This window comes from Triturus cristatus, chromosome 4_2 (genome assembly GCF_964204655.1).
Source record: "Triturus cristatus chromosome 4_2, aTriCri1.1, whole genome shotgun sequence".
NCBI lineage: Eukaryota > Metazoa > Chordata > Amphibia > Caudata > Salamandridae > Triturus > Triturus cristatus.
Window position 1 is genome coordinate 40430103 of NC_140586.1, and position 13626 is coordinate 40443728.

General features: G+C 45.7%; 1 protein-coding gene across 1 annotated transcript in view; it reads left to right on the forward strand.

Annotated features, from left to right (window-relative positions):
- The first annotated feature begins 558 nt into the window (after positions 1 to 558).
- VAV1 (vav guanine nucleotide exchange factor 1) overlaps positions 559 to 13626 on the forward strand; it is a 415631-nt gene continuing 402563 nt past the window's right edge. The window contains exon 1 of the mRNA XM_085600348.1: positions 559 to 1599. Within this exon, the coding sequence (XP_085456474.1) occupies positions 1396 to 1599 (204 nt within the window). The 5' untranslated portion in view covers positions 559 to 1395. The remainder of the gene's footprint in view (positions 1600 to 13626) is intronic.

A 13626-nucleotide genomic window follows, 5' to 3' on the forward strand; every position in this document is an offset into this window, starting at 1 on the left:
AAAAACGTGATACTTTTAATTGGAGAGCACCGGCAGTTCTCAGCATTGCAACAAGCAGGTTCTCTGTTACAGAGTACCTGCATTGCTATTTTTCCATCTCAGCTGTATGAGGAGTATGCTAGGTTCCTCTGTGGGCCGCTACTTGCATCACGCTTCCTCTGTGCAGCAGTGTGCATCTGGGGGTCTCTGTGGGTGCATCTGAATTTGCTGCGCCTCTGTGCATACATGCGAACAGACCCGACTCAAGCTAGAGATTCCCGGTTTTGAATAAAAAATGGCTTTATTTTAGCTGCCTCCCGGAAATCGCCTCTGATTGAGTAAAAGTCAACGGGGGAAACACATTGCCCCTTTTCATAAAAAAAATTAAAGAAACACCACCCTGAAAAATGTCATGCCCTGCGTGCCGCTGTTCGCCTCGGCGTAAGCACCACGCCCTGCTTCAGTAACCTCTCTATCTCGACGCACGAGAGCGCCGCGAGTCCTCTTCTCGTTTCCCTCCGTGTCAAACCCCGGGGCCGCGGCTGGTTACTTCCTCCTCCGCCGCTCCCTCCTACAGCCGCTGTGGTTTCTGTGACAGTTATAGAAGGGGAACTCGCTCATTTCTTACTCGCAGCAACAGGCGCGCGGCGCGAGAGGAGGAAGTGAGAGAGGAGGCGCGGAGAGGGCGCAGTGTGAGGGGAGGGGACGAGGAGGCGCCGCCAAGGCAGCGGGTACCGTGAGGTGGAGGGCACTGAAAGCCAGGGTACAGGCCCGACAAAAAAGAAAACAGAGGAGAGCTAAGCGAGGAGGCAAGACACGGGGTGAGACGAAACATGGGAGACAGGTGAGAAAATAAGTAACATACTATACATTGCAATAAAGAGGCGCTGAGAGGGAAGGATGCAAGGGAACGGGGAGACACTGAAGAGGAAGTGAAAGAGGATGAACTGAGGCGAAGAGATCAGAGCTGTTCGATTCAGAAGGCAAGAGGTGACGGAAGGCGAGAGAAGAGACAGAAACTATGCTCGGATTTTCCACTAGTAGTAACGGGAGGGGTGTCAGTGCCTGACGCGAACATCTTGAGGACATTCACTGCCCTTGAACTAAAGCGCCCCCCGGAGGAACCTAAGTGACCTGCCCCACCTCCTTAACGCGTGTTTGTCACCTTGACCTCTGCATCTCCAGGAGAAGTTTCAGCGACAGGGACTCCTACACCTCACGAAGGAGTTTCATTTGCTTGGACCTTGAGGATTTTTGAGGCACTTAGACCCCAAGAGGAACCTGTGTCTACCAGCACCTCCTGGAAGCATTTTAATTACTTGTGTATTCCTGTGACTCTGGGGCAATTCAGTGACGAGGGTCTATCAGCGCCCCCTAGAGGTGTGATAGGGACCTGGGCCCACAACTTCCTTGGACATGGAACTGTGGCGGCAATGTGCCCGCTGGCTCATCCAGTGCCGGGTGCTGCCGCCCAATCACAGGGTGATGTGGGACACGGCTCAGGTCTGCGACCTGGCACAAGCCCTGCGTGATGGGGTCCTCCTGTGTCAACTACTCAACAACCTGCAGCCCCATGCCGTGAACCTGAAGGAGATCAACCTTCGGCCGCAGATGTCCCAGGTGAGTGCTTCATGCGCCGCTCAGCCTCGCGCACTGGGAGCCCGCTGCTCCATCGCCATCCATTCTTCACTGTTGACTGGGTCCAGGGCTCGGTGCTCCATTGCTCAATGATTCCACCAGTTTTATATGGTGCTGTGTGGTGTTCTTTAGTTTCTTTTGGGCACTGGGGATTTTCACATAAATGCAGCAGAAAAGGAGGAAGTTAGAGTCCAGTAGGATGAGGCCGCGACCTCTGTCCTGTTCTTTGGGTATGGGTTACTTCACAACTCCCATTTTAAGATTCTGGATAGTGTGTATGCTGCTTGGCAGAGTGATTATTTTTTGGATTGTTAAAACAAGGCAGTGCCCTCAAGCTGTATTATTTGTTAAGGCTTCTGTTAGTTTTTCCCATGTCAGCCCCAAGTGGCCCACTCGCTTGACCTAACTCCTTCCCTCCTCCACGCATTTGGCTGCTCTCCCTCTCACCCTGGTCTGTCCTTAAGCAGCTCAGCGAATGGAGAGACAAACCAGTGCACCCAGCCCATTCCTGTTGGTTGCTATCCATCATTTCTAGGTCGACTTATTGGAGGACATAATATGGCTGGTTGTGTAATGGTTGCTTCTCTGCTGCTTCAAGCTAGACACCTCATAGGTAATTGCTGTGCTTGGTTTTGCACGGTCAAGACATAACAACACTAGGACTATTGATGCCTGAGTACTAAGTCCAGAATCCTTAGTCCTAGGTCACGGAACTTAAGTTATTAGAGCCTGATTAAGAGTCTGTTGGTGTAATCAATCAGGGTTGGTAAAGCGCAACTACTCACCCTTGAGGGGTCTCAAGGCACTGGGGGGAGGGGGGGAGGAGGGCAGCTCCATCGAGTGCTGGGGTCATCCGAAGAGCCAGGTCTTGAGGTGTATTCCGCCCTGTGCTTAAACTCCTGTTTGCGCATAGGGTGGAATTACGATTTGGAAGGTATTTAACATATCTGATTATCGGATGTTTAAATACCTCAACCTTCGTTAAATTTCAGGAGGTCAATCATGTAAAAAGTTATCAGGGGAAAAGCACATTGTATTTACTGTATCGTGCAGAGTTTGGTGCGCTAAACATAAAAATCTGCATGTTATTCCCCAGTAACTCATAATAGGTGCTATTTATTGCACCCGATAAGTAACATACCCTATGGTATCTTTATTTATCAGGTGCGATAAATAGCCTCTATACTCATAATCAGGCCCTTAATGTTCTAATGTAAAGAAGGCATCTCTGGTAACTTCATTAACATGAGTTTGGAGTGAGAGGTTGGGGACCATGATTGTATCAAGGTTCTGCACCACCTTTGATGTGTTTGTTGTAATTCCCAGTTCCAGAGGCCCTGAAATATGGGTTGTAATTCTATTGGGTTCCTCAGAAGAGAATTTCCATTTTTGTTGAGTCGATTTTAAGATGGTTTTTTTAGCATACACTGATCGGTTGCAGAGAGGCGTATACTGAGGCAGGTAGTCTTAAGGTCGGAAAGTTTTTCCAGCTCAGAGATGATGTGGGTACCATCGGCTTAGTTGTAGCTTGGAGGAGCTGATAAGTTAAGGAAGTGGAGATGGGTATAAATATACAGAAGAAGGGTATGATTTTGTTGATCTTTGGGGACACCTATCTGAGAGGTGAATGGGGGCAAGCAGAACAATGTAAATATCACTGTTTGTTTTTAGGCTCTACCAGTGACAAAGGATGTTATCCAGTTGAGGAAGTGCCAGGATTTCTGGTGTTGATTACTCTTTGTATCGACAGTTTCTAGGCTACAGTGTTTAATAATGATGACAGGCCAATTAGGAGCTGTGCCCTGACTCTGTTTAAAGCTACAGTGTTCTTGAGGTCACCCCATACAGAGATTAATGCCGAGCCCATATTTCTTTCAAGGTTTAAATCCTGTGTGCCCGAATGAGTTTATTTTGTTCATTGAAGCTGAAGATCGGAGAAAAAGCTGACTTCTCAATGAGTTTATCTAGAAATGGTCAGTTAGGTATTGGTTTATACTTTTCTGGCTCTGACTGATCATGTCCCTGCTTCTTTAGTTTGGGTTTAATGTAAGATGTTTTCGGATTGATCGTGAATCCTCCAGTTTATAGAATAAAGTTAGGCTCTCTTTGGCCAGTATGGCTGCCGGGCTTTCATGAACAAAGCTTTTATATAGTCCCAAAGGGTAAGGGCCTGTGTGAGATCCTGCTATGTTTAGAGCTTGGATTAGTTGATTGGGTTCTTTTATCATTATTAAGCGCATGCAACGCTTTGTAGATTGTGTGTTTGGGTATAATACTATTTAGCAAGGGTTGTAGTTAAAAGCTGCCACTAACTGCTTTTAAGAGAAAAACACTGAAGTAAACAAAAAAAAAGTGATGGACAGAATGCCTGAATTAAACTCGGCCACTGGTAATTTACTCAGTGTCGCATCCCAGTCTATTGTTATTTTGTACAACATGCCACCTCAGGACCCAGCCATATCTAAATCAGTCTTCACTCTGCTCCAATAGGAACAGTCCAGCCCAAACTGCCTAGCCAGGGTCTCCCTGAACCTAAAAACAAGCAACCCAAGTCTCGGTTTCCCCCTTATTAGGGCTCCTCAGTCTGGTATAGTTTGGTTTCAGTTGCACAGAGTGCATGAGGTTCCATCCTGGGCATACCCATCCCACTCCAGGCATCACACTGAAGTTGACAAAAAGGTGATGGACGGAATGCTTGAATTAATCATAGCCACTGGAAATTACTTGGGCTCCATCCCAGTTCCTTCTTATTTTGCGTTCCATGCCACCTCAGTTTAGACCCAGAATTATGCAAATGAGCCTTCATCCTGCTCCAATGGGAACAGTCCATCCTGATTTGCTAGGCCGTCCCACAACCGAAACACGCAACCCAAGACTGGTTTCGCCTTTATTAGGGCTTATCAGTTGGGTATAGCTTTGTTCCAGTGATGGGTATGCCCAGATATGGGTCCTGTGCACACTGTGCCACTGGAGCCAAGCTATACCTGATTGAGTAGCCCTAGCTTGTTATATAGCATACGATTAATCACAGTATTTCCGATCAGTACTCAAGATGTAAAGGTTAAAGTGTTGAAACTGTATTCACATGAGTTGCGTATGTCTGGATCTTGAAGAATATTGGAGGTTGCTTGAAGCAGATGTCTGCTCGGAACCTGGAGTGAAGTTTTGCATGACTATGGTTCTGGCATCAAAGATGAAATTCTTCCAGTGGCTTCTCATGTAATCCCACTGGTTGATAGTGGTTAATTGTGGGTATAATGACAGTGGTCAGTAAGATGCTGCAGTGCTTGGCTGATATGACAGCAGAGCTAATAATATTGATCCCTGTTGTCCAGGTGGCTGATAGGATTAGAAGGTTATTGTTGGCTAGGAAGTGAGTGACCAGTGATCATCTTGATGTTTTAGTGTTTGCTGTGGAAGCCGATATATTTGTGATTTGTCTTGCAATAAAATATGTTGTGTGTGTTAAAAATTGGTCTGGTAATTTGGTTATTGCCCTTGTACACAATCTTGTTGCTGTTGTTACAGCCAGTGTGACAGTACAGGGTACCGCAAGAAGTAATAGTCAATCCCACTAGTCATTCAAGGAGCTCGAGTAGCAGTTTTAAGTGGAGGTTTGTGACTCTGCAGTCTGTCAATGGAGATAACTAGGGAGAGGCTATGGTGGGGTTAAAGTACAGAGGTGATTGACAGTATATACTATAGAGAGTTGTACTGGAAATTGTGGAAGGGATGGTGTGAAAGATAGGATAGGATTGGGAAAAAGGCTCACGTTAGGAGACCGAGAAAACATGTAATTTAGCCTGGTCTCCGACATACCAGCAGGGAGCACGATTCAAAACACTTGAAGGGATGTCACGAGAGAGAGGTTTTTCAGACCATTGTTGAAGCATATTAAAGTGATAAGTCAAGAAGATGATAGTTAAGAAATGGGGTGAGTCTGTAGAGGGATCAGGATCGGCGGTTCAGCGTGCTAGTGTGTCAGGGCGTAATGGTGTGGTAGGAAGTGATGCGTCAAGGATGGTATTAGTAAGTCAGGTTGTTTTTGGTTTGTGTTCTAGGATGTAGAGTATTCTTGTCACAAGGTGTTTTGTTTTAAGGGGGAGCATAGGTTACATTAGGTGTATTGATTAATGAGAAAGACCGTAGATTTTGGGCTGTGGTGGGGAAACCACCTGCAGGGCTTAGGGCGTAGGAGAGGCAATGGATAGCAGAGAGTGCTAGCTGAGAAGAGGAAGGAGAGTGGAGAAGCGAGGAAGAAGAGGGAAGGCGGGGCCAGTGTGATGGGAGGATGGGGTAATATGGTATAGCAGGTTTAGAAGGAGGAGGGTTACTGGAAGGAGGATTGGTAGTTGGGATGTAGGTATAATGAAGAACTTGTAGAGGGGTACCCATCTGGACAACGTTGGTGAAAGTGGGAGCATTCCTGTTGGCAGGATGCACAATGCCTTTTTGCTTTGTAAGATGCTTTTGTTACCAAGTCCTAATTGTCAGGTTGATTAAATCGCGGTGTTTCACCATGTTCAATGAAATACTTGGAATTCTGTATTCTTTTGTAGGTTTTCTGTTTGTAATATGAATCGATTGGTCTAGAGGACCAGGAACTCCGCTACCAGACTCAGAAAAGCTTGAGTCCTTTGTTGCTAGCCTTTTGCTTATTATTCCTTATCCACTTGGGGTTTAGCTTTGGCGTTTTTGCTCTGCAGGTGTTTTAGCTCTGTAGCAGGACCAATTAGATGCTTAATAGCTTCTAGTGCATTTCTAGTCTATTGTGTGATCTGAGTTTTGATAGGTCCACATGTAGTTTAGAGTCCAGAGCAGCAGATGTTCAGCAATATTTTTGGGGGGAGAAGTTGGTTATTTCTATATAATTAGATGTGCATTGACTTGGTGCAGCTAAAGTATGTCCAGTGTGATCACAATGGCGGATCTGTTTGGGCAACTCAGGAAGGCGAATGCTGAAGCCCACCGGCATCAACCACCACAGTCATAGATATGATGTTAGGTTCACACAAGAAAGAAAGCCCGCAGCCTTGGAAAATCAAATACATGCCAGTAATAGTGGGTCTGCATAGGTTAGACAGCTCAGAGCATATACCAAGGCCGGTGTGTTATGCCCATTCCTGGGTGTTTCTCCCTGGCATTCCAAAAAAGAGCACAACTCCTGCCTCGCACTAAGTCGAAACACAATCCATACAGGCCACATTACACAGACGCTGTTCCATCCAAGCTCTCCATCAAAGTGACTTGGTACCCATCCGGAAATGTGTTTCTCGCATCCTCGGGAAAATTAAGGACTATGTAAATGCAACAACTATACAATACATCACAACTGTAGTTAGATCTGCTGCTCCATTGCTGGTCTTTTTGGGTTATGGCGATTCACCATTACCCTTTCATCGCTTCTCCACTCTACCTTGCTCTCACAGTCACCCACTGGTCCGTCACCATTCCGCTCAGTACACCTCCGAAGACCGCACCCATGGTCCACCACACCCTTTACATCCATCGCCCATCAGCCTGCGATTAAAATCTACTCCTTCACCTCAATCTATTCTCTGGCCCTTCCTCACCAGCATTGTCCTCCTTCCAGCCCCCTCTTTCATCTGCCTCGTTCTCACCATCCATTGCCCCTCAAAATACCTTTCTCCTCAGCCTCGTCCTCTACAACATACATCCCAAATTGGTCCCACTTCATCTGTCGCCTAGAAGTTCTTTAAGTTATGACCTGTCCATTCTTCCCTGCCCTTTGCCCGTCACTACCTAAGGCTTAACACTCCTTATTTGCTCCCCAAACCATTTCCCACTGAAATGAACCCCTTACATCTGCCATTCCCTCAGAAAAGTATCAGTGGTTGAAGAGTGAGGGCCACCAGGCCACACCGCTGTGTCAGTGAGTGGGGCACTGCCAGCACCAACCCTCATACCCCCAATTGGAAGCACAGAGTGGTCGCCAATTAGCATCTATATCCTTGTCGGCTTTTTGTTTGTGTTTTTTTAATTGCGTTCCTTCATCTTGCCCTCTTCACCTTCCTCCTAATCCCCCTCAAACTTTCAATATATGGGCAATTAAAAAGGACAAGTGACGGGGCGCCAACTGCCAAATTTGGTTTTGCCCAAGCCGCTCTCTGAGCAAAGGCCAGCCATGTTTGACAGAGTAATCATATTAGCTAGAGCAGGAGCTAGGCAGGATTTGCATAGGGAGCCAAAACAAAGTTTGTCCAGACAAAGGGATTGAAAGAACAAAGGGACAACTGGCGAGTGTGGGTGGGGGCTGCAGTACTGAAGTAGTGGAGATTTCCAGGCAGTGAAATAAAACCAAAAAGAATGAGTATTGTCAACCCCACCAGGTTCAGCGTTGCCTTTTGGCTTTGTCAGTGCCAGTTTTGATTTGTCATGGTGTTTACAAAACGTTATTGTTGGGGAAGCGGCCGAGACCTTGTCAATCTAGAAAAAAATGACAAAGTAAAAATGTGTTTTGGTTTCAAGAAGCACACTGGCACGGAAAGGAACTGCTAGGTGTATGGGTGTGCTCCGTGTGAAAGGGCGGGATGAATTAGTTGACAGTGAAGTTAGCCAATGGGTAGAGTGGGATGACCCATCGCCCCATGCTGTATGCTGTAGTGGGAGGAAGGAAACATGAGAATGACACACTAACGGTCCAACGGATGAAGGCGATTGGCTGAAAGCCCCTATATAAGGGATAAAACACCCCATGACGTTCATTATAAGGATATTGCATGTCATCAAGGAGTTCCATAAGCATATAGAGGAACAAAGCCAAATCCTTATCATGAACGCCAGGGGGTACTTTATCCCAAAATAATACATAGCCACACTGTCACCTTCCCCACAAACCACTTAAAACCTTGGTGCGTAGTTCTTACATATGGAGGAGCAAGCACGTTTGCAATCATGAAGAATAAAAATAAAACCTCTAGTGCAAAGTAAAGTAGGTCAAAATCCTTTCAGATATTTGTGGCAAACAGATAGTAGAGGCAGTTAAATACAAGTCAGACTTTTTTTTAAAGCTGCAGAAACTCAGAATGTGTAGAAACATGCAGAAAGATTCTAGCTTTTCTCTCTCAAAGGAGTGCAACTCATAAATGTTCTTCCTGCTTGTTATTGTGAGCTAGAAAAATAGAGCAGAAGAAAGAAAAGCAACCTTCCGATATCCTTGACATCACCTGCCTTTCACCTTGGCTGCTGTTTCTTCCAGCAGGCATTGTGGTGTAACTCAACTGATAGAAACAAAAGTATGCAGTTCTTAAAGGGGGGGGGGGGGCGTTGGGAGAAGAGATGGGGGACCAGGTATCAACAGAAGAGAAAAGAGCCCTCACACACCCCAGGAGGTGTCATGCTTCATCATCGGGCAGCTCTTCGTTGGTCCAGCGCTGCAATGTCCAACTGGCCCCGCAGGGGGGCTCTTTGCCGCTGGTCTTTTCTTTTAGCCGATGTGACTAGAATGGGGTGGAGGGGCGTGTGTTGAGAGGTAGTATGAGTAGTGGGGGTAAGTGTGTGCAAAATAATAAATATAACTAGAGGGATCCAAAAGGATTCTTTACTAACTGGGTCCCTATGTTATGGTTAAAAGACTTGTAGTGCGGAGGATCTTGGCATTTCATCAGGACCACGAATTCCTCATCTACTCATATAGGGCTGGTGAAGGTGTGTTTTTACATGATACCATGTTCTAGGATACTGGGTTTATAGTATCGTATAACTTTACATTAACATGCAGTATACCTTCTGGATGAACCTAAAGCATGGGGCTACTGGCCCCTAGTCGTGATGGCTAAGACGGTCGCACCCTGGCGAACCAGAGCGCAATAGTGCTGCTCCTGTTGCTGGTTGACCTACCCCTCGTCCAGCCATCAAGATCCTTTGAACTACAAAAGGCATTAAACATGTTGACCCCTTATTTCACACATGCTGAATAGAGCTTGAGAGGTCCATTATCACCTGCTCTTGCCTTGACTTCCCAGTCGTTTAACCATAACATAGGGACCCAATCATTAACCATAACATAGGGACCCAGTCATTAAAGAATCCGACTGGGTCCCTATGTTATGGTTAATGACTGGGTCCCTATGTTATGGTTAAACGACTGGGAAGTCAAGGCAAGAGCAGGTGATAATGGACCTCTCAAGCTCTATTCAGCATGTGTGAAATAAGGGGTCAACATGTTTAATGCCTTTTGTAGTTCAAAGGATCTTGATGGCTGGACGAGGGGTAGGTCAACCAGCAACAGGAGCAGCACTATTGCGCTCTGGTTCGCCAGGGTGCGACCGTCTTAGCCATCACGACTAGGGGCCAGTAGCCCCATGCTTTAGGTTCATCCAGAAGGTATACTGCATGTTAATGTAAAGTTATACGATACTATAAACCCAGTATCCTAGAACATGGTATCATGTAAAAACACACCTTCACCAGCCCTATATGAGTAGATGAGGAATTCGTGGTCCTGATGAAATGCCAAGATCCTCCGCACTACAAGTCTTTTAACCATAACATAGGGACCCAGTTAGTAAAGAATCCTTTTGGATCCCTCTAGTTATATTGATTATTTTGCACACACTTACCTCCCACTACTCACACTACCTCTCAACACACGCCCCCTCCCTATTCTAGTCACATCAGAAAAAATAAAAGACCTCCGGCAAAGAGCCCCCCTGTGGGGCCCGTTGGACATTGCAGCACCGGACCAACGAGGAGCTACCCGATGATGACGCATGACACCTCCTGGGGTGTGTGAGGGCCCTTGCTCCTAAAGGAGAGATCCCCCCCCCCCCCGCTTCTCTTCTGTTGATACCTGGACCCCCTTTTTTCTCCCAACCTCCCTCCCCCTTTAAGAACTGCATACTTTTGTTTCTATCAGTCTGACCAAGGGGCACGTATGCTGGACCTGTCCCAAGCCCCAGTCCACCTTTCTTTGCGTACGTCAGAACTTCGACTGTCATAACCAGTGCTTTAAATCGGCCGGTACTCACCGGTAATGAGTACCGGCACTTCCAAATGTTCTAGACATCAGTACCGGCACTTTTCTTTAGTCAGGGAGAGTACCGGTATCCTGACTGATGGCACGGCAGGCTCGGGTTCGGTATCTCCTCCAACGCAGGACAAATGCCACTCTGCTTCCCGATCTCGCAATCGTACTGAGCCTCTGAAGTAGACTTTTGCAGGGACGCTGCCAAAGTCCACAGGTGCCCCTTTGAATTTCCCCCACACTTCTGGGGTTTGAGAGGGCTTGCATCACATTCTGTGATTAACAGAACAGGGTCTAGCCAGACCCTGCACTGTTAATTAATTAGGCGTGCAGCGACCGTTCAGTTGAAAGTGTTTTAGCCCCCCCCCACCCACTCTGGGTCAAGTGCCTGAAATGGCCCGAGCTGGGACTGTGGTCAGTAATCCAGCCCCATTTAGGGTATCGCACTGGCCTTACTAAAGTGAGTGACTGTGCAGCACAATCCTACACCTTCCTCAGCCGTTTTTTTTAAAAATGTTTTTTTTTTCAGCGCAGTAGCTGCTTCCCTTTGTGTGTCCCATCAACACTAATGTCTGCATTTACATAACGGCAACGGATCCATGGGTGTGAAGGTAGCCCTGCTGAAAGAGAAATGCATAGTAGGGAATGCTGCAGCACTCCAGAAATGAGCTCCTGTGACAACTGGCAATGGGTCTGGTTGGGGGAAAAACGAGATTAACATAGAAGGAAGGGGTAGGGAGGAATGTAAAAAAGTGAGGTGACAGGTGAAGGTAGGATTGACACTCTCTTCAGATTAAAAATACCAAATAGTTCAGTTCTGAAATCAGGGCTTAGGAATGGCATTTTAACACAAATATGTGTAAAGTTAAAAATCTGCTGTATTTCTTGTTAACTATATATATATATATATTTTACCTACTGGCGGTCGCCAGTAGGTAGTTATAGTTAGGACCACGTTTCCATAGGAAATCCGCAACATTCTATTTTGAATAACTTTGGCGCCGGTCAACGAATCCTCGCAAATTTTTCAAAATAGGTGGGGCGCTACGCTCCGCTCCTACCCTGAAAGTCTCGGGGGGATTCGTCAAGCGGGGGCTGAGATAAAAGGGGGGTCCCAAAACGCGTTTTTCCCATGCATTTTTCCATAGGACCTTTAGACAGGGCTACAGCCCGAACGGCTGAACAGAATTACTAGAAATTTGGCAGAGAGGTAGTCCTCAGGTCAAGGAAGTGCCTTTTGTAGGTTTGGTGTAAATCTGTTCAGTAGATTCTGAGAAAATAGCCTTTAAATCAATATATATATCTGAGCCAGCTTACGGTGCGCTTACGGTACGCTTACCGTACGCGTACGGTGGCGTGCGCGAGCGCGATTCTGATTGGCTCTTAGATCTAAGTAAACATTCGAATCGGCCGAAACCAGGAAGCGGCGGCCGCCATTTTCTCTCTCGCACTGAGAGTGATTTTTAAAATATAAAGCCCAAAAACATGTAAAGGGGCTGTTTAGACAGCTCCCACACACATAGCCATGTTGAGGGAGTCCCCAAAGATCCCCCAAGGTCAAAAACGGAATTTTTATTTTTTCGATAATTTCGCCGATTACGCGTACGGTAAAAAATTACAAAAAAAAAAAAAAATTATCCACAGTCTCTCCACCCCGTGTGCAAATGGTGCCCGATTTGTGCATGGCTTATAAAATATACGAAAAATTAAAATATTATCTTTCAAAACGAAGTGCATCATATGTCCTCCATGTGCGCACGGTGCGCGAAGCGCATCGTGCGTACATGGCCCATCTAGCGTAACGTGGGCACGCGGTGCGCGTAGCGCACCGCGTGCCCACTGTGCGTGCACGGCACTAACTGCGTAAAGTGGGCGCGCGGTGCGCAAAGCGCACCGCGTGCTCACTGTGCGCGCACGGTGCGCGAAGCGCACCGTGCGCGCACGGAACGAACTGCGTTAAGTGGGCACGCACGCCACGAATGGCATAAAGTAACTTAGCATTTAAAAAACCGTACAAATTCACTGAAAAAACCATAGGTTTCACACACGTTATAGTTAGGAATTAGCATTTAAAAAACCTTGCAAATTCACTGAAAAAACCATAGGTTTCACACATGTTATAGTTAGCGGAAATTTTACTGATAAAAAACCAATGAAATTCCCCCGTTATAGTTAGTGCAGGCAACTATAACTCACGCGACCGCAATCTTCTGCTGATGACATATGTGTCTTTATGAAAAAAAAATATTTGTAATATATGTATAGCTAAAAATGTATGGAAGAAGACATGGGCAAATAAGTTCAGATAACTATAACTCGCGCGACCGCCACTCTATCACAAGGACGATGTCATGAGTGATGCCACTGACCATGTCATGAGTGATGTAATATGTAACGTCATGAGCAGTGGATTGCGGGCGCGCGAGTTATAGTTATCTGAACTAACTATAACAGGGGAATTTCATTGGTTTTTTATCAGTAAAATTTCCATTAACTATAACATGTGTGAAACCTATGGTTTTTTCAGTGAATATATATATATATATATATATATATATATATTCACTTAAAAACCATAGGTTTCACACATGTTATAGTTAGGTGGATATTTCACTCGTAAAAAACCAATGAAATTCCCCCGTTATTGTTAGTTCAGATAACTATAACTCGCGCGCCCGCAATCCACTGCTCATGACGTTACATATTACATCACTCATGACATGGTCAGTGGCATCACTCATGACATCATCCTTGTGATAGAGTGGCGGTCGCGCGAGTTATAGTTATCTGAACTAACTATAACGGGGGAATTTCATTGGTTTTTTTACGAGTGAAATATCCACCTAACTATAACGTGTGAAACCTATGGTTTTTTAAGTGAATTTGCAAGGTTTTTTAAATGCTAATTCCTAACTATAACGTGTGTGAAACCTATGGTTTTTTCAGTGAATTTGTACGGATTTTTAAATGCTAATTTATTTATGTATTTTTTTTTATATATTTATTTTACAATAAACTACGTA